Here is a 22,163-nt window from a genome sequence, read left to right on the forward strand (position 1 = left end):
CCGTATGGCTAATGCGCAGGATGGGTCGCCCCCCACCTGGGGCGTCGTCATGCGTAACGCATGTCACTATGTCTTCCCCTTTTTTTTGTTCTACCCAACAGTGGAACGTGGAAAGGAACGGTGGTGCCGGTCTGCATTTAATTATGATTCATCCGCCGATAGCAACGCGAACGACGACTGGTTTTGGAGCCCGACTGCGAAGAGGTACGAAATAATTGCACGCCCAGGGGCACACGCACTAATCGGCGCACACGCAGAACAAGCAAAGGGTGGGAAGCATGCACATAAAACGAGCGCGGGGATTTGGGTGGAGGAGCGCAAAACATGCTCCAGAAACAAGCCGACCGGCGCAAAAAGGAAAGGATATCCAAAAACGGGACGAACAGCGGCGATTGTTGCTTGCTCATGTAAAATTTATCAAACATACCCACCACCACCACCACCACCAGCACCAACATCATCATCACTACACGGGGACATGGGAACAGGACAACACGTATGTCTAATTTCGGCCCGGCCCGGCGGAGCTCCCGGGAGAACCGTTACCAACACCAATGCCAGCGGATACGATTCGTCCTCTCTTCGTCCACCCTTTCATCAACGTTCCGCGCCATCCCCTTCTTCTTCTTCTTCTTCTTCGTCTTCTTATTCTTCGCCTGCGCCCAAACTAAGCGCACACACACACACCGCACACGCATTGATAAAAATTCAAATTATTCTCCCACTCTTCAGCATCAACCGCACACAAACACACACACTCAATCGCGTATAAGTTACAGCAATAGCGGTCAGCATGCCGCAGCGAAGGGCCGGGGTGGGCAGGGCGAATGTACGGTGCGGGGAGGAGTGGGTATAGGCCGGGACGGTGGATCGGTTGCTGTTTCGGGGCATGACATCTTCCGGACAGCCCGATTGCTTATTCATTCATCGGAACCGGGCTCTTGGCAATGGCATTGAATAAGGATAGATTCGTTCGTGATTCAGTATACAGCTCGCATAATCGTACAGCTGCTCGTTGCCGATGCCGAACGCGGGCCCGGCGGCGAAGCTCTGGCTGCGGCTCGCCCCGTCGCTGCGATCACTTCCGGCAGCGTGATCTAGCCAGAAGTTTTCCAGCGCCGGCGTCAGCTCCCGGTGCCAAAACTGGGTGTGTGTGTGCGGGTGCGTGTGTACGTGTGTGTGTTCGACGGGAACCGGAAAAAAGGAAACCCAACAGTGTGAAAGGAAAGGAAAGAAGAAAGGGAAGGTAAGGAAAGAGCTACACAATACGTAACGCGCCGGTGTTGCCTAAGACATTACGCCAGCAGGTCACATAACGAAACAAACACTCCCAACAAACCACCCACCCACCCACCCACCCAACCCACCATTTACAAACCTTGGCCGTGTGTTCGATCTGATCGTGGCAGAGACGGTCGTTCCGCTGGTGGGCCCGTTTGGCGGCCGCGGCCAACTCCCGGCGCACCGTACCGCCGGCCCGCGGGTCCACCACTTGCCGGTAGTAGATGCGCATCAGCTCGAACCGCGCCACGTGATTGCGGTTGACGGCAAGGGCCTGCTCGACGCTGCCGAGCAGCGTCTCGATGCTGGCCCGCACCCGCCGTATCTGGGCGGTGTTGCGCGCCTCGATGTGGTTGATCAGGGTCAGCACCATACCCTCCAGGATGCGCACGGCCGTGTTGATGTTGATCGTCGAATCGTACGCGCTCAGCACGAAGTGGTCGCGCAGCAGCGCCAGCCAGTTGTCGGCCGCCACCCAGGCACCGTACCGGACGCACCACAGCCACAGGTTGGCAAAGAGCCGGGCGCTCGCAAACCCATCCCGCTGGGCCAGGAACGATTCGCGATTTTTGTAGTAAAAGTTCTCGCTCCGCCGGTACGTCTCGATGCAGCAGCTCGTGTCGAGCAGCACGTCGAGACAGATCGCGTAGTACCAGATGTGCCCCGTTGGGCTCGACTGTTGATGCACGATCAGTTGCTGCAGTGCCCAGAGCGTCTGTACCGTTTCGGCGATGCGCCGGTGGGAGAGCAGCAGCTCGCACAGTATCGGTATGATGTCCCATTCGGCCGACTGGTGCTGCAGCTTGTCGTTAATGTGCAGCACCACCTTGCCGAGCTCGATCGAGAGTATCTTCTTCGAGCGTAAGGTCCTGCGGAAATGATGGGAAGAGAAGCTCATAACTAGTGTTGGGTAAATTTGATTCAGATTCCGTGAATCTGAATGAATATTTGAAATGATTGAATGAATCAGAATCTCGGTTGCAAAAATTCATGAATCTTCAAAGTCTCGTGAATTTCAAAAGATTCGTGAATTTCAAAAGATTCACAAATCTCAAGGGATTCATACAACTCCAAAGATTCATAGAGCTTGAGGTTCTCAGTATTCTTCTTTTTGGAAGTGACAACCTACGTGGTCATGCCAGTCTATACAGGCTTTCGAGACTTCTTAGCAAGTACCATGCAGCCGGATAGTTTGTTTTTCTAAGAGGAGACAGTCCATGCGAGGCTTGAATCCACGACGGACATGTTGTTAGGTGGAATCGCTCAAAGTTAATATTTTTAAAAACTTACATTTCTAGAGACTCATGAATCCCTGGAGATATATGAATTTTAATAGATTTATGAATCTAATAGATTAAAGAATCTTTGAAGATTCATTTATCTATCGAGATTCATGAATCCTTGGAGATTCATTCGGGATTCATGAATCCTGGGAGATTCCTGAATCTTTGAAGAGTCGATGCGAGATTCGAATCATTCATCACTGATGATTCATATGAATGAATCTCAACGAAAGGTCTTACTGGCAACGAAACAGCGCCGTATAGAAGCGAACCACCGCATCCAGATAGTCGGCATCGATTCGGTGAACGTTTTCAGCCACAATCTCCAGCGAACGTTCCTGCATCCACGCGATACTTTCGGAGTAGCCAACGTGGTACGCTTTGGGGTGGAAAAAGTAAGTCTTCAAAATTACCGCAATTTTGGCAACAAACCACCACCTCTACCTGTGTGGAAAAAGTTGGCAAACGATTTCACCAGCACCGTGCTGCCCTTGCGATGGCGCAACGCGTGCTTCAGGCCCCAGATGGCAGCCAGCGCCGCCCGGTCCCAGTCGCGCAGCTTCACGAACAGCTTGTGCATCCCGTTGAAGCAGCTGGCGATCTGGGACACGATCAAGCTGTAGAACAAACTCTTGCTGGAGCGGTTTTTTTCCTTGCCGGTAGGATTTAGGTACGATTTCACCTTCGCCAAGTAGTATTTGCTCTTTAGACGAACGAGCGAACTGAAGGAAAGCATCAAGAGTGTACAGAGACATCAAGGAAGGGATGATCGCACGACCCAGCAACATTACCGTTGGCGTGGAAAATCCATTCCCAATGTACGAGCGGCACGGTAGTACAGCTCCAGGGCACGCTCAAACTGCTCCAAGGAGTACTTCCCACGCGCCTTCACCGTGTACAGACGGCCCCTCAGATACGTTACGAGCGCAATGTTTTCTACCGTATCAATACTCTGCAAAGCATATCAAAACTGTTATCAAATCTAATCCACTGGGTCGAAGATGATGACCCATACCGCCATTAGCTTTTCCGCCTCCTCCAGGATGGCGATCGCTTTCGGGATGTTGGACAGCTTGATGCAGATGCGGGCCCATTCGATCATCGCCTCGACGCACTTCTCCAGCATGCCAGCCCCCCGGCTGTGCAGCACGATCTCGCTGAACATGTTGTACAGGATCATGTTGCAGGTGCAGTTGACGAAGCTGTACGCACCGTAGCTCAGGACCGGTGCACGGCGCGACGAGCTGCGGCGCCGTCGAAAGCAGTCAAAGATGATGGATTCTAAAACACATTTCAAGCATTTGGAAGGACGTGGTGCGTTGGTGGAAAATTGAAGATAAAATAATAAGAGAACTTACGCTGGGAGGAGTACAACGAAAAACGCTGGAGAAAGAAAGCAAAAGTAGCTCTTTAACGAATTAGCATTATTTAAATTTGATTCGTGTGAGTCGCTCTTACGCTTGTGCTACTCTGGAACAGCATCTCGTTGCCATCCCCGGAAGCTTCCGAGTTCCGACAGCCAACCTGCACCTCGTACGTTTCTTCACTGCTCAGCAAATTCTTGAACGGCACCGCTCCGCACGAGTTGCATCTACAGTGTGAATGGAACATTGTTGTTAAAAATGGTTTACAACGAGAAGGTCTTCTCCAACAAGGTACCAACTTTTTCGTTTCACTTTCAATAAACTCGAGCGCATTGCTGTGGTATTGCTTCTTCTGTTCCTCCGTCACCAGATTGTACACCGTGCTGTGGAACTCGCTGGAATTGAACTTGGAATATCCGCACACCGCGTACTTGGGAAGATCCTTGCAGGTTCCTAATCATCATTTAAATATCATCAGTTTGCAACTGTTACTAACCTACTCTCTCTCTCTCTCTCTCTCTCTCTCTCTCTACACCTTCCCGCACTTACGATCAACTTCCAGCGCAATGCAGGCACATTCCCCACTCTCCAGCCAGCTGCTGTTCACGTTTTTCTGCGCCAACCGGAAGCCTTCGCTAAAGTCGCCGATTGCGCACGATAGGATTTGAAGGTCAAACAGTTTCTTCATTGCTGGCGGACGGGGGCAGACGGCCAAATTTAGCCAAAACTTTCGGTAACCCATCCCCCCCACGATCAGCAATTGAAATTGAGTTCCCCAGCGGAGTGGGAGTTGTTCCTCGTCTACTGCATCTGCATGCAGCGTATGCTAGACGAATTGCAAACGAGCCAACGGATTCCTCTTTTGCCCTAAGCTGATCAATCCCAAAAAAAAAAACTTCCTACTTCCAACCGCTACTTACCGATCGCCACCTCCCATTCACTCTCCGTCGCCATCGTGTACATGAGCGAGGCGCGCAAAAACTTCTGCCCCAAAAAGGCGGCACATTTGCATACGAGCTGCTCGAACGCGGACAGCGAATCGTACAGCATCAGATGGAACGCTTCCAGGTTGCGGGAGGTGTAGTAATCCTTCGTATCGACCGGCCCGGCCAGGTACGCGACGTCCACGATCTTGTTGAACAGGGACGGCGTCTCCTCGCCCGGGTAGAGCAGCGGGTCGCCACTGTCGAACGACGACTCGAACAGCCGCCAGTCGGACAGGCTGGGCCGGAGCGTACTGCTCGACTTGATGCTGTCCCGGTGCAGGAAGGACGATTCGCAGAACACATACCCGTCCGCCTGGGCCGCGCTGTAGCCCATGCGCTTGATGCGCAGGAGGCCGCTCTGGCGCAGGCACAGCAGGAACGTGTTGATCCAGCCCGGATTGCCGTTGCTGATCGTATGCAGCAGCCTGTGACGCAGCCGGGGAAGAAAACCCAGGAAACCAGGACGCATTAGTAACCCATGCTGATTTTGGTCGCGCAAACAAGCATGCGGAACCGTGTTATGTGGTTTGCGCTGTTGCGCTTACGCACATCTTGCGCACTATTACACAATGGCCACAACGTGGCGCCGTACTGTAACGGTACGCCCGTTTTGGTTTCCATGTTTTAATGCCCACGTGTTCGGGGGCCACTTATATCACAGACATACAGCAAAGAGGAGGGAACTAGATTGACCCGGCCCGGTTTGCACTGTTGAGCACATGGATTTGCAATTTCATTTCCCCTGCACCAGTTAGCTGAGCCGGTCAGAATCTACCGCTATGTGCATCCAGAGTGGACTGGTATGGTAATGACCAAAAAACGGTGCTTTGTCAAGTTCGATCACACTAGATCACGCAACAACGCAGGCCCGGGTACGCTTCAATCATACGCTACCGGCATCTGCCGGTATGGCTGCATTTAGAAATCGATTTCCCTATACTTTAGAAGCACAACACACACACACACACACTCGCTCTACGATGCATTTTTTAACTAGTTTTTCTAGCGCAAGCGTTATGTGAGGATACGATGGTGTAAGAGCATCCTTAGCCGCCCATAGATGGTGACGAAACAAGCGCGCCAGCGAGGCACACACTCGCCATCCCTTTGTTTTTCGTTCTAATGGCGTGCAAATCGATGCACTCACGTTCGCACTCAATAACTAACCTTCTTCCCACAGCCATCCACAATGCCCATGCTGGTCTCCCTCCTACCCCCAAGCAAGCGAACGATTATAAAACATGCCAAACGTGTGCAGCCCGTTCCGAAGGGGCGTCACGTGCGGCGTGACCAGCAGCACATGGGCAGATTGCTGTTGATCCAGAAACACGATTCACAAATAAAAACAAACGCTATTTTTCAAACGCCTCCCTTACTCAACAGCGACCCCGGCCACCCTCTACATCGTCCCCCTCCCCCCTTGTCATGCCGACACGTGACACCGCAGCGTCCCCATTCAGCAGCCCGGGCAGCCGATTCAGAACGAAGCGTTAGACGCCGTCCTCTCCTCTACACCTACCTTTCCAGATCGAGCGGTATTGCATTGACGTTCAGAAACTGGCAGGCGACCGCCTTGTGCAGCAGCGTTTCGATCGGCGGCAGCTTTACCTGGCACACATGCGGGCTGTCGAGAACGCGCACGCGCACCGGGCTGAGCCGCTTCTGGTAGCCCACCGTCAGCACCGTAATGATCTGCGGCATTTCCCAGATCACGTCGAACAGGTCGAACGATTCGTCGTCCATAAACTCGGCGTCGTCGATAATCAGCACCCAAAGATTTTGGAATGTCTTATGATGTATGGGGGAGGCGGGGGGAAACAGAAACAGAATTGATTTTGAAATGAGTGTACACGTACGCTGCTCTGCGCCCAGCGGGTATGCAATGCGCAGCGCGTTACCTTTTGGCAGAGGAAGCGAAACAGTTCCTTGCGGGCGGCATCCTTTTCCGCTGGGCTTAGGGCGGCGGTCGCCGGCGTTTCGTTAAAGCTCGTGCCGAGGATTTCGTTCAGCAGCGACACGTGCTGCTCCAGCCGATGCTCGCGCAGGTACAGCTTCATGCGGTTTTGCCGTGTCGCGGTCGTGATCGTTTCGGTAAATCCGAGCGGTCGCGAAATGCAAAGGCTTACCGCGGAAAATGGTTTCTGTAGAATGGAAAAAAATAAGGAAAGCTTTAACTTAAATTCAAAAAAAAAAAATAATAATACACCCAAGCTTACCTTGGAGTCTTTAAGGCTAAGCGAAAAGCATAGCGAGCTGATGTGTTTGTTACGCAGCGCAATGTAGAAGAACTCGTTGATGAGCCTGGTTTTGCCCATCTGCCCTTCGCCCCGTATCAGAAGACAGTTTTGAATCCACTGATCCGCTGGAAAGTCTGCGCGAGTGCATTGTACCGTCTGTTGGGCGATCACTAGCCCATCTTCAATCATTTCCTGAAAGATTTCTATAAACTGATCCCGATCGACCAGCGGATAGTTGTATACCATCGGTTTTAGAAGCTCGCGTTCCCTGCATAAGTAAGATTATATTAACCAAATAATTTCTTCGTAACTTACTCAAAATACGCATCACAACTTACGCAATAAACTCCCGAAACTCGTAGATTGGGCCCACATTGTGCAAACCCTTCAGCTGGATGGCGTCCTGCAGCGTAAAGTGGGCCGGATCCAGCTTGCTCATCATAAACGTGCTCTTGTCGCACGTCACCTTGTGCGGGTAGGCCATCATCAGCCGGGCCGCCTTGTTCACGTCCACCCCGATCGCGGAATACTCGCGCCGCACCGTGTGGCCAACGATGCCGCAGTACGCGATGCCGGTCGTGATGCCGATCGAGGACGAAATGATGGAAGGGTTTTTCGCGTACGTTTCCTGTATCTCGCACGCACAGTGCAGCGCGATCTGGCTGTCCATCTCGTGCTTCAGCCCGCGCAGCCCGAAGATGATCAGAAACATTACATCCTTGTCGAAGAGCGACAGCTTGTTCACGATCCCTTCGTAGTTGTCGACAATTCTGAAGGTGAATAAAGAGCCATTTAATTCCGTTTTAAATCACAACACAAGCTCTCCTTTCCTACTTGCAAACGGTGGTAAAAATGGAATTAATTTCCTTGATCATCTCAACGACATCGCGCGGCTTCAGGACGATGTTCAGAAACACCGTCACGATTTGACGCATCTCGGTCAGCAGCTCTAGCGGTTCGTTGTTTTCGACCGCATTCAGCACGGGCTTGATCAGGAACTTTTGCAGCGAAGACGACACTACGTGTGGCGTTACGTACTTAAGCCGTGGACGAACTGAAGTTGAAAAGCGTAGATGATTACTATTTTGCTCGAAACATACAAGATAAATGCTTACTGGCAAGCATTTCACTGTCAATTTTGATTGAATCGTCCTGCTCCATAGGATCTTCATCTTCCTGATCGTCCCAGTAGGACGATTCGCTGAAATTTAACCGCTTCGCCGACCGCCAATAGCTAGTGAACCCTTTGATCTTCAGGTGCAGCTTGTCCGCACACGACTCCCAAACGTACTCGTTGTCGTGTATGTAGCTCCATGCTGTAGATAGACAATATTATTTCTTCTATACATGCTCCATGCATCTTACTACTCCATACCATAGTACGTCACGATGATATCTCCGGCCAATGCGATTCGTTCGGCCATCTTCACTTTCCACACCGGCTGCCCAGCGACCACGTAATGGGAGAAGGCTTGCGTTCCCACCAGCGAAAAGTGTACCTCCCCAGCGGAAATAGCGATCTTGATGCGTAACGTTACCCCAACGTCCGTCTTGTAGCGCCCGTAGGAAAGCTGAATGATGATAGCCGTATCAATCGCCCGATGGATAGCGTCCGGCAGCGAGACGGAGGAGTTTGCTGTGAACAGTACCAGGATGGCATCGCCGGAGAATTTGAGGATGTCTCCGCCATGGCCCAATATTTCATGCACTATCCCACCGAGGTACGTGTTGAGCACTTGGGAAAGCTTAGACGCTCCTCCGTTTTCGGGATTGTTGTACAGCTCGGACAGATCGGTGAACCCTAGTGAAACAATGAAAAAGATGTAAAATTTTGTTAATTATGAATCATAATTAAACAAATCAAATGATCCACTTCGGATATATTCGTTATCGTAAACATTCGTTCTACATCACACATGTTCTACTACTCTAACGCGCGCTCATTGTGTTGCGTCGACCAATGACGAGCGCGACGCTGCTAGAGCACTGCCTAAGCGATCTAGCTAAGAACCAATATTTTGTTAGTGTTAGTGCAATCAAGCAATGATTTGCGCAAAAAAACAAGGCCTATTTTCCATGTAATTCAGATTTGGCTGGTAAAGCAAAAACTTCATCTTGCCAGTATTAATTAGTTATCTATAGATCATGAGATCGCTTCAAATCAATTTGCATAATATTATAGTACTTTTATCAATAGCTGGAACAAATCAATCTGTCTAACCGAGTCTGTCAGTGTGTTGGTTTGAGACCGGTTTGATATTTATGTTAGATTGGATGTAAAGTTACCTCGTACACAAAAAAAAATAAATAATTTAAAAATAATTTGTCCATTTCAAATAAATTCTATTATAAATAAATTCATCAATGTTTGATTTTTGTAAAAATACGATAAGTTTGGGGTTTTAGTAAAATATACTAAATTAAATATAATTAAAAAAACACTTAATATTTAAGCAGCATCTATTAAACAAGCTGATTGAAAGTAGTAGCTGATTATTTTTAGTCAAATATTTAGATACAAATTTTATTTTAATGTAAGTCATGAGATTTTGCACAACCACCTCGTCCAATTTAAGCATTTGTTATGTCCTAACGGTGCATTTTTCATTCTCGCAATCTTTTGCTATTTTTATATTTATTTTTTATATTTTGGTCGCTAAAATTACGTGTTACAAAATTGGTTTCAAATAACCTAATGTTATTTTTGTGAAATTAATATATTTCATTTTTTTCTCTAAATAAGTTTAAAAAATAATTATGGCGTTGTGTTCTGGCGTTTTCGTACACCTTTTTATGTACCAAAGTGTTAACATTAAATGGTAAACATTTTACGAAAGGTGCAAAACCGTAACGCCATGAACAGCAACTTTACGATCAACCCACAAACGGTTTTCTAACACCGGCGAACGCATACGCATGCACGAGGCGCGTCATTTATAAGTTCGCCGCTGAAGAGGCAGGTACGGGAACTTGCTGTTTTCGCGGTTCTTTTCTCTCCCTTCCCGTTTCCAGTGTCGGTACAATCATCGAGGTCGGGTAATCTTTCCGTCATTGTGCTATTCGGTAAGTGTGGGTTTTTAACTTACTTTTTTAATTTCCTTTAAGCTCTAAACAAACGAAAATAACACACAACAAGAAATCGATAAAATGCACGGCTTTTAGTATGCTGCAAACAACATTCTCGTTGTCAAGGCCACCATACCGTTGCCAAGGCAAATTCCCCAAAACCTGCAAGCAAATCCCGCCAATGGGTTTTTTGTTTTGCTTCTTGACAGCTGCCCCTCACTAAGTGCGGCCAAATGCTGCATAATGGTCGAAATTAAATCATTTTCAGTGGCGAGCAATTTTTTCCTCCATTATGTTCTCCAGGTACCCCATTAGCTACACGAAACAACTTCATTAATGTGTTGTGTTTATCTCATAATTGCATAGGAATAAAAAATGAAAAATGCTTCAAACGGTGTTGCATGTTCCGTGCTGCGCGCTATCGGGCAATGTGTCAGCATGATCTCGCGTACAATCCGCGCACCCGCTCATCATCTATCGCCTTATCTTAGTACCTTAGCGCACCCTGAGCCTCATACGCGTTGCCTTATCGGCTTGTCTTATCCACCCCACAAAGGTCAAAGGGGGAGAGTAGGTGAATGTGTGCAGTTGCCTTTTCGTACTAATTCGTTCGCGTTGCTTCTCATATTTACAGGTTTCTCCTTTTCAAGATGGGCTTTATGTTGAGAGTTTTGTTCGTGGGGATTTCGCTGGCCACAGCCGTGGTCTTCAAGCAGTATCGCAACCTTACTGCACCGATGCCTGTCCCCGATTTGAACATGAAACAGTACTGGGGCCCGGGAGATGTGAAACAGTACAAGGAGGACGCGAGCATTAAACCGTTCAAGGTGTCGTACGATGCGGCAGTGATCGAGAAGCTGCGCGGCAAGTTGACGGACGTGCCCAAGCTAACGCCACCGCTCGACGGGGTTGCCTTTGAGTATGGGTTCAACACGAACCGGCTGCAGGACATCCTCAAGTACTGGCGCACCACGTACCTGGACAAATGGAGCGAGCGGGAGAAGTTCCTCAACAAGTTCCCCCACTTCCAGACCCAGATCCAGGGCCTCAACATTCACTACATTCACGTGAAGCCGAAGGTGCCGGCCGGTACGAAGGTTCTGCCGCTGCTGCTACTGCACGGGTGGCCCGGATCGGTGCGCGAGTTTTACGACATCATCCCCCTGCTGACGACCAGCTCGAAGGATAAGGACTTTGTGTTCGAGGTGATTGTACCGAGCCTGCCCGGGTACGGCTGGTCGCAGGGCAGCGCCAAGAAGGGCCTGAGCCCGTCGGAGGTGGCGATCGTGATGAAAAATCTGATGAGTCGTGTCGGCTTCGAACAGTTCTACATCCAGGGCGGTGACTGGGGATCGCTGATCGGGAACTACATTGCCACCTACTTCCAGAGCAACGTACTGGGTAATGGGAAACACGCTCTCCTCTTTCGGTGAAAGCATTCTGATTAATTGCTCGTTTGCTTATTGCAGGTGTTCATCTCAACATGTGCTCCATCATGACGCCACTGTCCTACCCGAAGATGTTCCTTGCCGCCCTAAAGCCTTCGCTGTTTATCGATGAGCAGTACACCGATTTCTATTTCCCATTGAGCGCTAAGTTTGCTAACATCATTGAAGAAACGGGCTACATGCACATACAGGCAACGAAACCGGACACGATCGGTACGGTCCTGCAGGGTAATCCGGTCGGCCTGGCCGCCTACATACTGGAGAAGTTCTCCACCTGGACCAATCCGGCCTATCGCAATCTGCCGGACGGTGGGCTCGAGAAATACTTCAGCCTCGACGCACTGCTAGACAACGTGATGATCTACTATCTGACCGATAGCATTACCACGTCGCAGCGAATCTACGCCGAGGCGTTCGCATCGGACGAGCTGAAGAAGGAGATCGATCGCATTCCGACTGCAGTGCCGGCCGCCTGTGCCAAGTTCCGGCACGAGCTGTTCCAGCAGATCGATTGGGTGCTGAAGGATCACTTTACCAATCTGGTTCAGAGCAACCATTTCGAGGACGGAGGTCACTTTGCGGCCATGCAGCTGCCCGAGGTGCTGTACAAAGATTTCGTGGCGTTCATTGCCTCGATTCAGAAGTGAGAACAGGGCATTGAAAGCATAAAAAGCTGCAAAAACTAACAGGTAGTGGGAAGGATGTTGATTGGTGAGTTAGAATTTTGTATTAAAAAACTCCGCCCTGCTGGTCTATCGAAGTGGAGCAATGCGTTTTGTTACGTGAATAAAAATGAACACGATAAATGGTTAAAAGAGTGTTTAGTTCTGCTTTGACTCTGCGCGCTGATAAATAATTTCTTATCAGTCAAGTAAAAACAACTTGCATCTTGTAACCTGGGCAAAGGTTATACACGTGCTCCATATCGGATTGAATAAGTGAGCAACGAAGCAGCTGCAATGTATCGTAAATAGAGCATGGGATTCGGTTATCTTCTTCTTTGTTGGAGAATGGGAGAAAAGGTATGAATAGTACGTCGCGTTGTATAACGTGAACTAAATTCCGCTCCAGCAAGATTGAACCCACCGTGCCAACCAATGCCTCCCATAGTTAGTTCACCCAGGTTCAATTAACTGTGTCTCAACATCTCTTTCTCGCTCTCGCGCTTATCTCCCAACAAACCTGAACGATGACGCTGCACTATTGGTGCCTTGCATGGTGGTGCGTCAACCGGCACACAGACACACCCCAACACAAACCGGCATGGATCCCACAGATCAGTCAAATCTGGGGAGCAATGGGACTCGGGACACAGTTTCTTTGCCTGTTTGTAGGATGTGTTAGTTTGGCAGGGTATTCCTACTATCGAGAATTGACTACCCCTCTGCCCGTTCCAACGCTCCAGCTGGATGAATATTGGGGACCGGGCGATGGAGCAACCTACCAAGAGGACACCTCTATACGATCGTTCAATATTTCCGTCGACACTCAAACGATCCAGAAGCTCCTACAACAACTAAAGGATCTACCTCATCTAGCACAGCCGCTCGAAAATGCCGACAGTTTCGAGTATGGATTCAACAGTAATCGTTTACGCGAAATTGTACATTTCTGGCGCGAACGGTACCTCCCGAAATGGGCCACCGAACGTGAACCGTATCTGAATCGCTATCCACATTACAAGACCCAAATTCAAGGTCTGGACATACATTACATCCATGCACGTCCGGATGCTGGGAAGAGAACGGTACTTCCGCTACTGCTACTTCACGGTTGGCCTGGATCGGTACGAGAGTTCTACGACATCATTCCACTGCTTACTGCACCATCCACCGAGCGTGAGTTTACCTTCGAAGTGATCGTACCAAGCTTGTCCGGTTTTGGGTGGTCTCAGGGCAGTGCGAAGGTGGGTTTCGGAGGTCAAAAGATGGCCGTCGTCATGAGGAACCTGATGGAACGGATCGGTCACAAGCGGTTCTTTGTGCATGGAGGCGACTGGGGAGCACTGATCACGGACATGATGGGGACATACTTTCCAGACAATGTTATAGGTGAGATTGCAGGCAAATGGCGTTAAGGACCATTAAGCAACTAATAACCTCTTCTACTTCCATTTCAGGCATCCATCAGTCTGGCTGCGGTGTGATAGGAACTCTCGCCACTTGGAAAACGATGATCGCAAGCGTTGCTCCTTCATTATTTGTGGAAAAGCGACACGTTCCTTACTACTTCCCACTCGGATCGTACTTTAGGGAAATTCTTCTCGAGTCCGGTTACATGCACCTGCAGGCAACGAAACCGGACACGATCGGAACCGCACTGCTCGGTAACCCAATCGGACTCGCCGCTTACATTCTGGAAAAGTTTTCCACCCAAACCGACCGAGCGTTTCGCAAGCTGCCCGACGGTGGTCTTGAACGAGCGTTCAGTCTCGACGCCCTGCTAGACAACTTGATGATCTACTATCTGACCGACAGTATCACTACCTCGCAAAGGCTGTATGCGGAAGCGTTCAGCAAGCGAGAACTGTTTGCCGGTGAGTTGGAACGGATTCCCAACCTGGTACCGGCGGCATGTGCTAAGTTTAGGCACGATGTGCTACAAACGATCGATTGGGCCTTGCGGGGACACTATCACAACTTGGTGCAGAGCAACCATTTCGAAGATGGAGGACACTTTTCCGTAATGCAGGTGCCGGAGGTTATATACCGAGATATATTGGAATTTGTGAAAAAGATGTTTAAAGGTTAGCAAGTAAAGAGCTTTTGTAGTGTGTTTGATGAAAAAATGCAAATAATTTTTGAAATTTGAATGAGCTTACCTGGTGACAAATTAGAGCCGAAACTGTATACATCTTATTTGGAAAACCCCTCACTAACACTGTACCACGCAATCTAATGTATGCTGATAACACGATGTTTTTATCAAAAATCCCAATTCCGACCCGAAACCGTTCATTGAGCTATATCGGTCGCTTCTTTACCACCTCAGTAGCATTTCGGATCGCTTCCCGATAGCAGCGATGGGGATAGTAGCACGAATCGGTCTAATTCTGCTCGGTATTTTTATCGCACTCGGTTACAAGGCGTACGAGCAACTCTCCGTAACGCCACGTCTACCGAACAATATAGAGTTTTTTGAATACTGGGGTCCCGAAGGAGGCGACCCGTACGGGGGCAGTTTGGAGATCGTTCCGTTTAATGTTTCCTACCCGCCGGAAGTGATTGAAAGGTTGCGCAAACAGCTGCACGATGCACCATCGCTTACTGCCCCACTGGAGGAAGCCGCTTTCCAGTACGGATTCAATAGTGAGCGTTTGAAAGAAATTGTCCAGTACTGGCGAACGGATTATTTGGATCGCTGGGATGAGCGGCAAGCGTACTTGAACCGATTCACGCACTTTAAAACCAAGATACAAGGTTTGGATATTCACTTTATACGTGATAAGTTGGAGTCGGTTCGCAATCCGAAGCGTATCGTGCCGCTGCTATTGTTGCACGGTTGGCCCGGGTCGGTTCGGGAGTTCTACGATATTATTCCAATGCTGAGCAATCGGACGAGTGATAAGGAGTATGTGTTTGATGTGATTGTGCCGAGTCTGCCCGGGTACGGTTGGTCTGAGGGTTCCTCGAAACCGGGCCTAAGCACGTCCAAGGTAGCGGTCATTATGAAAAATCTAATGGCACGCCTAGGGTACAGAAGCTTCTACATTCAGGGTGGTGACTGGGGGGCGATCATTGGGAATTTGATGGCCATTCTTTTCGAGAAAGACATTTTGGGTACGTTGCATTTTTGTTTAATCTGAGCTTGGGAGTTAGTGTTACAACAATTCTCTTTTGCAGGAGTTCATCTCAACATGTGCATGGGAAGCGGAAGCCCTCTCACCATGGGAAAAATGATCCTCACCAGCTTAGCCCCGAGCTATTTCATTGAGAAACAGCACATCGACTTCTACCATCCAACGTGGCCAAAGATTGTGGAGCTTATTCTGGAGGGAGGCTACCTACACCTGCAAGCTACCAAACCCGATACCATCGGTACGGCCCTGCAAAACAATCCCGTAGGACTGGCGGCTTACATTCTGGAGAAGTTTTCCACCTGGACCAATCCAGCCAATCGCAACCTGCAAGATGGCGGCCTTGAGCAACACTACTCACTGGACGCGCTGCTGGACAACGTGATGATTTACTACCTGACCGACAGCATCACCACATCGCAACGACTGTACGCGGAATCGTTCAGCGCGGACGAGCTTGGCAAGGCGTACGAAAACATTCCCACCAATGTCCCGGCCGCGTGTGCCAAATTTCGGCATGAGCTGTTCCAGTATCCCGACTGGATACTGAAGGAACACTTTACGAATTTAATGCAAAGCAATCACTACAACGATGGCGGCCACTTTGCCGCCATGCAACTGCCCGAGGTGCTTTACAAGGATATTGTGCAGTTTGTGAATCGGCTGTATGTGCGCTAGTGCGCGAACGGATGTGATCGGTGGAATAAAAACAAACCCAAACAAAGCAGTGCCGCTTACCGGAAACGTCGAGAAACATGACGGCGGTCATGAATTTGGTGGTTTTGTAATCATCCGGGCTGTGCAGCACTTCGTCCGGTACCATCGAGCTGATGACTTTGGTTTTGAACTCCAGGTGCGATTTGTTCAGCTTGCCGATGATGTTCTCGTACAGATTGGAGGGCATCTGGTTCCATAGGAACTGGTACAGGAAGCTGAACCGTTCTGGGAGATATTTTTTCAGATTTTTCTTCTGTAAATTTAAGGCGGTTGGTGAATATAGAAGTTTTGCAAGGAAACGCTCAAAAGCGGTTCCGTTACCCCTTTCAATCGATTCCGACATCGTGTAATGATGAGCTCTTTGTCCACCGCTTTTTTCAGGCGAGTCGACCCGACATCCACGATGGACGATGGCACTGAAAAGAGGGAATGATCTTGATCTGAAGAATTTGGTATTTTAAGAAGAGAAAATAATTAACTTACTTAATTCCAACATTGTGGGGCAGACACACGATGTAGATGCGTCGAGAAATGGAAGGAAAATGTGAACTAATAAGCTAACTAGATCGGGTATTTGGTTTTTAGAACTCAAACATCTAGGATTAGTCTTAGTACAAGCAGTTTTTTTCAACTTTTGAATTATTCTCACAATTTTGTAGCTAAAATATGATATAAAAATGAACATAATTTAAAAAGACACACACACACACATCAAACATAGCAAATAAATTGCAATAACGGAAAAATTCAAATATTGTTTTGCTATTTTTATAGCATTTTCACCAAATCGTGCCATAAAAAAAACGGCAGCTGTCAAAGCAGTTGTCAACAGTGTGGCCAGATTATTTTGGCGGTTTTCGGTAGGCGCATCAAAATTTTATTGGTAGTTTTCGGTAGGTTAAAACTCGAAACTTAACTCGAGTTAAAAGAAGTGAAAGCGAAAGAAGTGTTAAGCGGGATGGGGTACTAATGCGCAAAATGAAAGTTCCATTTCAAAAGAATATGCATCCTTTACTTAGGATATGGATTAGATTTGGTTCAGCGGTTACACAAATGAAGGTCTTTCTGAAGTGTTGATCTGAACACTTCATTTTGCGCATTACTACCCCCCCTCCTCCCCCCCCATCCTGCTTAACACTTCTTTCGCTTTCACTTCTTTTAACTCGAGTTAAGTTTCGAGTTTCAACCTACCGAAAACTATCGATAAAATTTTGATGCGCCTACCGAAAACCGCCAAAATAATCTGGCCACACTGCCTGTCAAGCTGTCACGGTGAAAAGGGACGCCGGGCATTGTTTGCGTTTGTTGTGCTTTGCCGCAATATTTTCGTGCATTTTCAGTGAAAAATTAGATTAATTTAAAGCGCTTCCGCCTGCAAACCGGCTAAGCAACGATGAGCGGTAGCGGCATGCTGTACGGGGGCGATGAAATCGGTGCGCTCGTGTTCGATCCGGGCCACCATTCGCTGCGGGTAGGGTACGCACAGGATGACACACCGAAAGCCGACATCCCGTCCGTGGTCGGCGTTGGTCCGGCAGATCCGGTCATGAATTCGGATCTGGAGACGAAAGCGGACAACAACATTGGCAGCAGTATGTTACGAATGGGTTATTGTAATGGAATCGGTTTATTGATAAATCCTTTCCTTGTTTTTTTTAGCGAACAAGTACTACGTAGACACAACGCACATCAATGTCGCACGGCCAAACATGGAAATTCAGTCGTACATGAAGGATGGCATGATTGAGAACTGGGATCTGTTCGAAAAGGTCATTGACTACGTGTATGCGAAGGTAAGTGTTCGTCATTTCACGACCATAAGCGTCACGCAATAATTACCGCCTGTTTTCCTTTGGCCACAGGTTGTTCAGTCGGACTCGATGTACCATCCGGTGCTGTTTTCCGAATCTGCCTGGAACGTGCGCAACAATCGCGAACGGCTGACCGAGCTCATGCTGGAAAAGTACAATGTTCCGGCATTCTTTCTCGTTAAAAATGCCGTTTTGGCCGCGTTTGCCAACGGGCGCGCAACGGCACTGGTGGTGGACAGCGGTGCAACACATACCTCAGCCGTCCCCGTTCATGTAAGCTAATTCATTCGCCATGGGTTTATTTTTGTCGGTATAAAAATGAATCATTTCAATGTCCCCCCACTCCCCCTGTAGGAAGGATACGTCCTCAGCCAGGCGGTAGTAAAATCTCCCCTTGGCGGTGATTACCTTTCCCTGCAGTGTCGCCATTATCTCGAAGGGCAAAACATTGACCTCACGCCAACGTACGCGATCGCTTCGAAGGACGTGATAAAGGAGCGCGATACGGCCCGGTTCACGCCGAAGGAGCTGCCGGAAAAGCTGACCGCCTCCTGGCAGCAGTACATGCTGAAGGGGTTGCTGCAGGACTTCCAGATGTCGGCCGTGCAGGTGCTGGAAACGCCGTACGATGAGCGTACGGCCGCCGCCATCCCGGCCGTACACTACGAGTTCCCGAACGGGTACCATCAGGACTTTGGTCCGGAGCGGTTCAAGCTGGCGGAGAGCCTGTTCGATCACAACATGCTCGGGGCGGGCCAGCTAGCATCGGCCAGCGTCGGCATGTGCGATGCGGACGTTCGCCTGTCGCTGTACGGTTCGGTGGTGGTGACGGGCGGCAACTCGCTGCTGCCCGGGTTTGCCGAACGGCTTAACCGGGACCTGCAGCACCGTGCGCCGTCGAACACGCGGTTAAAGATGATCTCGGCGAACGGGTCGGTCGAGCGGAGGTTCGGCGCGTGGATCGGTGGCTCGATTCTGGGCAGCATCGGCACATTCCAGCAGATGTGGATCTCCTCGCAGGAGTACGAAGAGTCGGGCAAAAGTCAGGTGGAGCGGAAGTGTCCCTAGAACGTGCCACGGTGTGTTGAATGAGTGTGCGTGCGTCCCCGGATCAGTGTGCGTAGTGTGTACTTTCATGCATTTGTGTTTTTTTTTTTAACGAACCTCCATATTGTGTAATCCACTTACTTTTAGCTCCCTCGATGTGACAAGAAGCGGCAGGTTGTGAGAGAAATAATAACAAACTGCATTCGTATTGCAAAAGCACATGACCTCGAGCGCGTTACTTGTTTCCTTGTTGGGTTGGTTAGTCGTTAGTTCTTCCGTGCTTAACCCCTAGCGTGACCCTTACTAATGGAGGTTTACGGTACCGGGCTGGTGTTCGCAGTAAGAGAAGTATACAAAATAATACACCACATTCCTTAAATAGCAGAGATAGAGAGCAATCGGCCTTCTTTTTTGTGCTAAAGCCAGCCAGCAAACGGTTTTGATGAAGCAGGCCGATAATCTCTTGGTCCTACACGAGTGCTGCTCTCTCGTTCGGACGTCCTCTCCTAATCTCACTCCACTTCAAGTCAAGATGGTGGTGGCTTGCGGGGAAGACGACCCCATCGAACGACTTAACTGCGCATTTTCAAGCCGGTGGGAAGCCTATCGATCCGTCATCGCTGGACTAAATTGTTTGCATTTTACACCCGGCACTTTAATGAAAACGTATCATCTTGAGGCGATCGATTGAAAGATACACTCCGGTAGGGGAGAGAAGAGGGTCATATACGGGTGATCAACGGGGTAGGCTCTCCGATCGAACCCATTGACTGTGTGTGAGAATGGAACGATCGCGCTCAAACCTCGAACCGGTTGATGGCGGTTTATCGACGTGTAATCTTCGTTCCCACTTCACCGCGGATCGGTGCCACGAAGGTTGATGTATTGTACAAACTAATGCCGATCCCGAGGGGCGATAGTGACCGTATGCATTATGATCATTTATTCCCGCACATGTGCCATTAATGGTACGGTGTGGACTGATTTGCGTTTTACGTACTTTCCGCAAGATTCCGCCCCAACAGGAAGGCAATTTGCACTTAGAAGTTGTAGGTGGCTACGTATTTTAGGTGTTTGGGGGGTGGAACTTTAAATAGAGAGTTTGTTGTTTGAGTTAAGAAGTGTTAATACTGAAACACAAACGACGACGACACGTCTCACGTGGCTTTGGTGAGGGAAAACAACTACTTCTGGAACTGGTTCGGTTCGGTACCTCTGGTAATGGAAACTCTGGTAATTTTCCATTCTTATGCCAGGGGTATCCGATTTTCGTTAACCATTTCGTAACGAGTTTTGGAAACTTTCCATAATGCTCTCATACTGCAACCCGAACCCCGTGGTCAAAGAACGGTTGAGGGCCAGGTAGTTTATCGTCTGACGAGTTCAGATAACAGCTGTTTATATAGAAGGGTAGATTTTCAACTTTTTTGTTTCCTTTTCTTCCTATTTTCTCGTGAGAAAGGGACAAGGAAAGAGAGCTAAGATAAGGTCATCTTTTCTTATTGGTATATTTATTGATGCTTTCCACTGAAATTTTCCATCGTTTATTCTTTCGAGTGAGTCTTTTCCGCAATTTTAGAGTTCTTAATGCCTTAAAGAATCCTTTTCAGAGTAGGATAACGTACGCAGGTACAAAATAGAGAAAAGGAGAATGAGAAAATAGGATAGAAACATAAAAGCGATGACAAAAACAAGATCCAAACACTGAAGGGAACATAATTTCGTACATTCCTTTTTTGAAGAAGTTTCCTTATGAATTGAGCATTTTTCCTTCAGTTTTGCATTGGTGCTTTGAGGGATATTTTACTTTAAATTTTTATTGCAAATATTTCTATGGATAGTTTGAATAAACTTTTACTTTCAATAGAAAAATTGAATAACTTTCCACTTTCTATAGCAAAATACTTAATGTTTCGAATGATTCTTTTTTGTAATGGATTAATTTGTGGTACAATTTTTCATTTTTTTATGTCTTGATTAATGCTTAAAAAATATTACAAATGCTCAATTTATGTAACATACAAAACGAGCAACATGGAATGAAATCAGATTTGTGATTTTATTACGATTCGGTTCTAAAGCGCTTGGTTTAATCTAGAACATCAACGGTAAATTGTGCCGAATAAATGAAAGAAAGCATAAAAACGCTATGGATTTCCCAGTGTGTCCCATCCTGACTGTTCATCAGTGTGTTCTTTTGTCCTTCTTTGTTTCGGCGTTTGTTTGTCTTCTCTCTCGTTCGCTCCACTGTGAGTGGCATACTTCAACGCACACTACCAAATGCTCCACGGTCACTACAGTGTCTGGAGCACAATCTCGGACAGTGTTATTTGCTATGTGAAAAATAGTTGCACTAAAATCATTCATTTAATTGTTATAAATTTAAGCATTTAAAAAATATCACAAATATTTTTTTCTTATTTTTAATAAATTTAACTGTAAGAATAACATAAAAAAACATTTCGTTCTCTGTTCTAAGTGCAACACGGCACACTGTAGTCAGCTCGTATCGCTGTGTGTGTGCGAGTGAGCAAAGCATTGCGACGGGGTTTTTGTTGTTTTCGGTGCCGCGCGCCCTTCCGAAGTATAAATCAACCCATCCGGCTGCACTGGAGCAAGCTTTTTCATTCCAGTTCTGCCTTCGCTTCGGTGCGGATCATCACAACACAGAGGCTTTAAGTAAAAATAGGCAGGAGAGTTTAAAGTGCGAACAAAATAATTAAAAACCAGGTTTATTGAACATACGCAAAACGCACAGTGATTGGCTACTGTGTCTTGTTAATACAAGAGTGTGTGATTCCAGTGAAAAAGGGAAAAGAAAGGTGGGTTGTTTTGTTCGTTTTGTTGCGTTTTTGATGATGTGGTGTGGTGTAAATTTAATTAAAAGTTGTGTCCTTAGCTGCATTCGGTGGTATTACTAGCGCTTTGGTAGGAGAAAGGAGAGGCCCAAAAACAAAACCCTTTTGCGTGTGTGGGTGTGTGTTGTTATGGGGTTGTTGTTTTTCTTTCTTTCTTTTTTTTTTTAAATGTCCACTCCCGTGCGTTGAATCAGAAAACTCTGTCGAAAGTCATCAAAATCCAACATGAAAAAAGGGTGTTTTCTAACTTCGTTCCAGTCGCACAAATT

At 48.0% G+C, this 22,163-nt stretch overlaps 5 protein-coding genes across 6 annotated transcripts; 4 read left to right on the top strand and 1 right to left on the bottom strand.

The window, feature by feature from the left end:
• Nucleotides 1–398: 398 nt before the first annotated feature.
• LOC120903431 (adenylate cyclase type 10-like) lies at nt 399–16,723 on the bottom strand. 2 transcript variants are annotated; one of them, XM_040312857.1, is made up of 21 exons: nt 16,662–16,723; nt 16,500–16,594; nt 16,200–16,431; nt 8,527–8,952; nt 8,267–8,467; nt 7,986–8,205; nt 7,490–7,921; nt 7,131–7,419; nt 6,813–7,055; nt 6,434–6,702; nt 4,849–5,339; nt 4,478–4,618; nt 4,228–4,381; nt 4,023–4,155; nt 3,923–3,947; nt 3,580–3,845; nt 3,356–3,516; nt 3,009–3,286; nt 2,805–2,943; nt 1,379–2,150; nt 399–1,143 (listed from the first exon to the last, which is right to left on the bottom strand). In XM_040312857.1, the coding sequence occupies exons 1-21, from the start codon at nt 16,672–16,674 to the stop codon at nt 925–927; spliced, it is 5,199 nt and encodes a 1,732-aa protein (XP_040168791.1). In that variant the 5' UTR covers nt 16,675–16,723; the 3' UTR covers nt 399–924. The 2 variants fall into 2 exon arrangements, with proteins under 2 accessions (XP_040168791.1, XP_040168792.1); XM_040312858.1 differs by lacking the exon at nt 4,478–4,618.
• Nucleotides 10,089–12,480, top strand: LOC120903436 (juvenile hormone epoxide hydrolase 2-like). Its single transcript, XM_040312869.1, has 3 exons — nt 10,089–10,214; nt 10,852–11,618; nt 11,687–12,480. Exons 2-3 carry the CDS (start codon nt 10,868–10,870, stop codon nt 12,310–12,312), a joined length of 1,377 nt encoding a protein of 458 aa, XP_040168803.1. The 5' UTR covers nt 10,089–10,214; nt 10,852–10,867; the 3' UTR covers nt 12,313–12,480.
• Nucleotides 12,894–14,451, top strand: LOC120903434 (juvenile hormone epoxide hydrolase 1-like). Its single transcript, XM_040312866.1, has 2 exons — nt 12,894–13,716; nt 13,785–14,451. Exons 1-2 carry the CDS (start codon nt 12,963–12,965, stop codon nt 14,414–14,416), a joined length of 1,386 nt encoding a protein of 461 aa, XP_040168800.1. The 5' UTR covers nt 12,894–12,962; the 3' UTR covers nt 14,417–14,451.
• LOC120903435 (juvenile hormone epoxide hydrolase 1-like) lies at nt 14,679–16,197 on the top strand. Its single transcript, XM_040312867.1, has 2 exons — nt 14,679–15,444; nt 15,508–16,197. Exons 1-2 carry the CDS (start codon nt 14,688–14,690, stop codon nt 16,137–16,139), a joined length of 1,389 nt encoding a protein of 462 aa, XP_040168801.1. The 5' UTR covers nt 14,679–14,687; the 3' UTR covers nt 16,140–16,197.
• Nucleotides 16,724–17,434: 711 nt separating the features above from the next.
• Nucleotides 17,435–19,257, top strand: LOC120903437 (actin-like protein 6A). Its single transcript, XM_040312870.1, has 4 exons — nt 17,435–17,770; nt 17,838–17,971; nt 18,041–18,262; nt 18,344–19,257. Exons 1-4 carry the CDS (start codon nt 17,572–17,574, stop codon nt 19,055–19,057), a joined length of 1,269 nt encoding a protein of 422 aa, XP_040168804.1. The 5' UTR covers nt 17,435–17,571; the 3' UTR covers nt 19,058–19,257.
• The last annotated feature ends 2,906 nt before the right edge of the window (nt 19,258–22,163 follow it).

The sequence above is a fragment of the Anopheles arabiensis genome, chromosome 3 (genome assembly GCF_016920715.1).
Source record: "Anopheles arabiensis isolate DONGOLA chromosome 3, AaraD3, whole genome shotgun sequence".
Classification (NCBI taxonomy): Eukaryota; Metazoa; Arthropoda; class Insecta; order Diptera; family Culicidae; genus Anopheles; species Anopheles arabiensis.

What these genes read in the sequence shown, in the direction of transcription:
- LOC120903434 (XM_040312866.1), top strand. Translation starts at nt 12,963, where the DNA reads ATGGGACTCGGGACACAGTTTCTTTGCCTGTTTGTAGGATGTGTTAGT. An exon ending in CTTTCCAGACAATGTTATAG is followed by an intron (nt 13,717 to 13,784) that starts GTGAGATTGCAG and finishes CTTCCATTTCAG; the next exon opens with GCATCCATCAGTCTGGCTGC.
- LOC120903436 (XM_040312869.1), top strand. Translation starts at nt 10,868, where the DNA reads ATGGGCTTTATGTTGAGAGTTTTGTTCGTGGGGATTTCGCTGGCCACA. An exon ending in CTTCCAGAGCAACGTACTGG is followed by an intron (nt 11,619 to 11,686) that starts GTAATGGGAAAC and finishes TGCTTATTGCAG; the next exon opens with GTGTTCATCTCAACATGTGC.
- LOC120903431 (XM_040312857.1), bottom strand. An exon ending in TGACAGTGAAATGCTTGCCA is followed by an intron (nt 8,206 to 8,266) that starts GTAAGCATTTAT and finishes TTTCAACTTCAG; the next exon opens with TTCGTCCACGGCTTAAGTAC. An exon ending in TTAGCCTTAAAGACTCCAAG is followed by an intron (nt 7,056 to 7,130) that starts GTAAGCTTGGGT and finishes TCCATTCTACAG; the next exon opens with AAACCATTTTCCGCGGTAAG.
- LOC120903435 (XM_040312867.1), top strand. Translation starts at nt 14,688, where the DNA reads ATGGGGATAGTAGCACGAATCGGTCTAATTCTGCTCGGTATTTTTATC. An exon ending in TTTCGAGAAAGACATTTTGG is followed by an intron (nt 15,445 to 15,507) that starts GTACGTTGCATT and finishes TCTCTTTTGCAG; the next exon opens with GAGTTCATCTCAACATGTGC.
- LOC120903437 (XM_040312870.1), top strand. Translation starts at nt 17,572, where the DNA reads ATGAGCGGTAGCGGCATGCTGTACGGGGGCGATGAAATCGGTGCGCTC. An exon ending in TTGACTACGTGTATGCGAAG is followed by an intron (nt 17,972 to 18,040) that starts GTAAGTGTTCGT and finishes CTTTGGCCACAG; the next exon opens with GTTGTTCAGTCGGACTCGAT. An exon ending in CCTCAGCCGTCCCCGTTCAT is followed by an intron (nt 18,263 to 18,343) that starts GTAAGCTAATTC and finishes CTCCCCCTGTAG; the next exon opens with GAAGGATACGTCCTCAGCCA.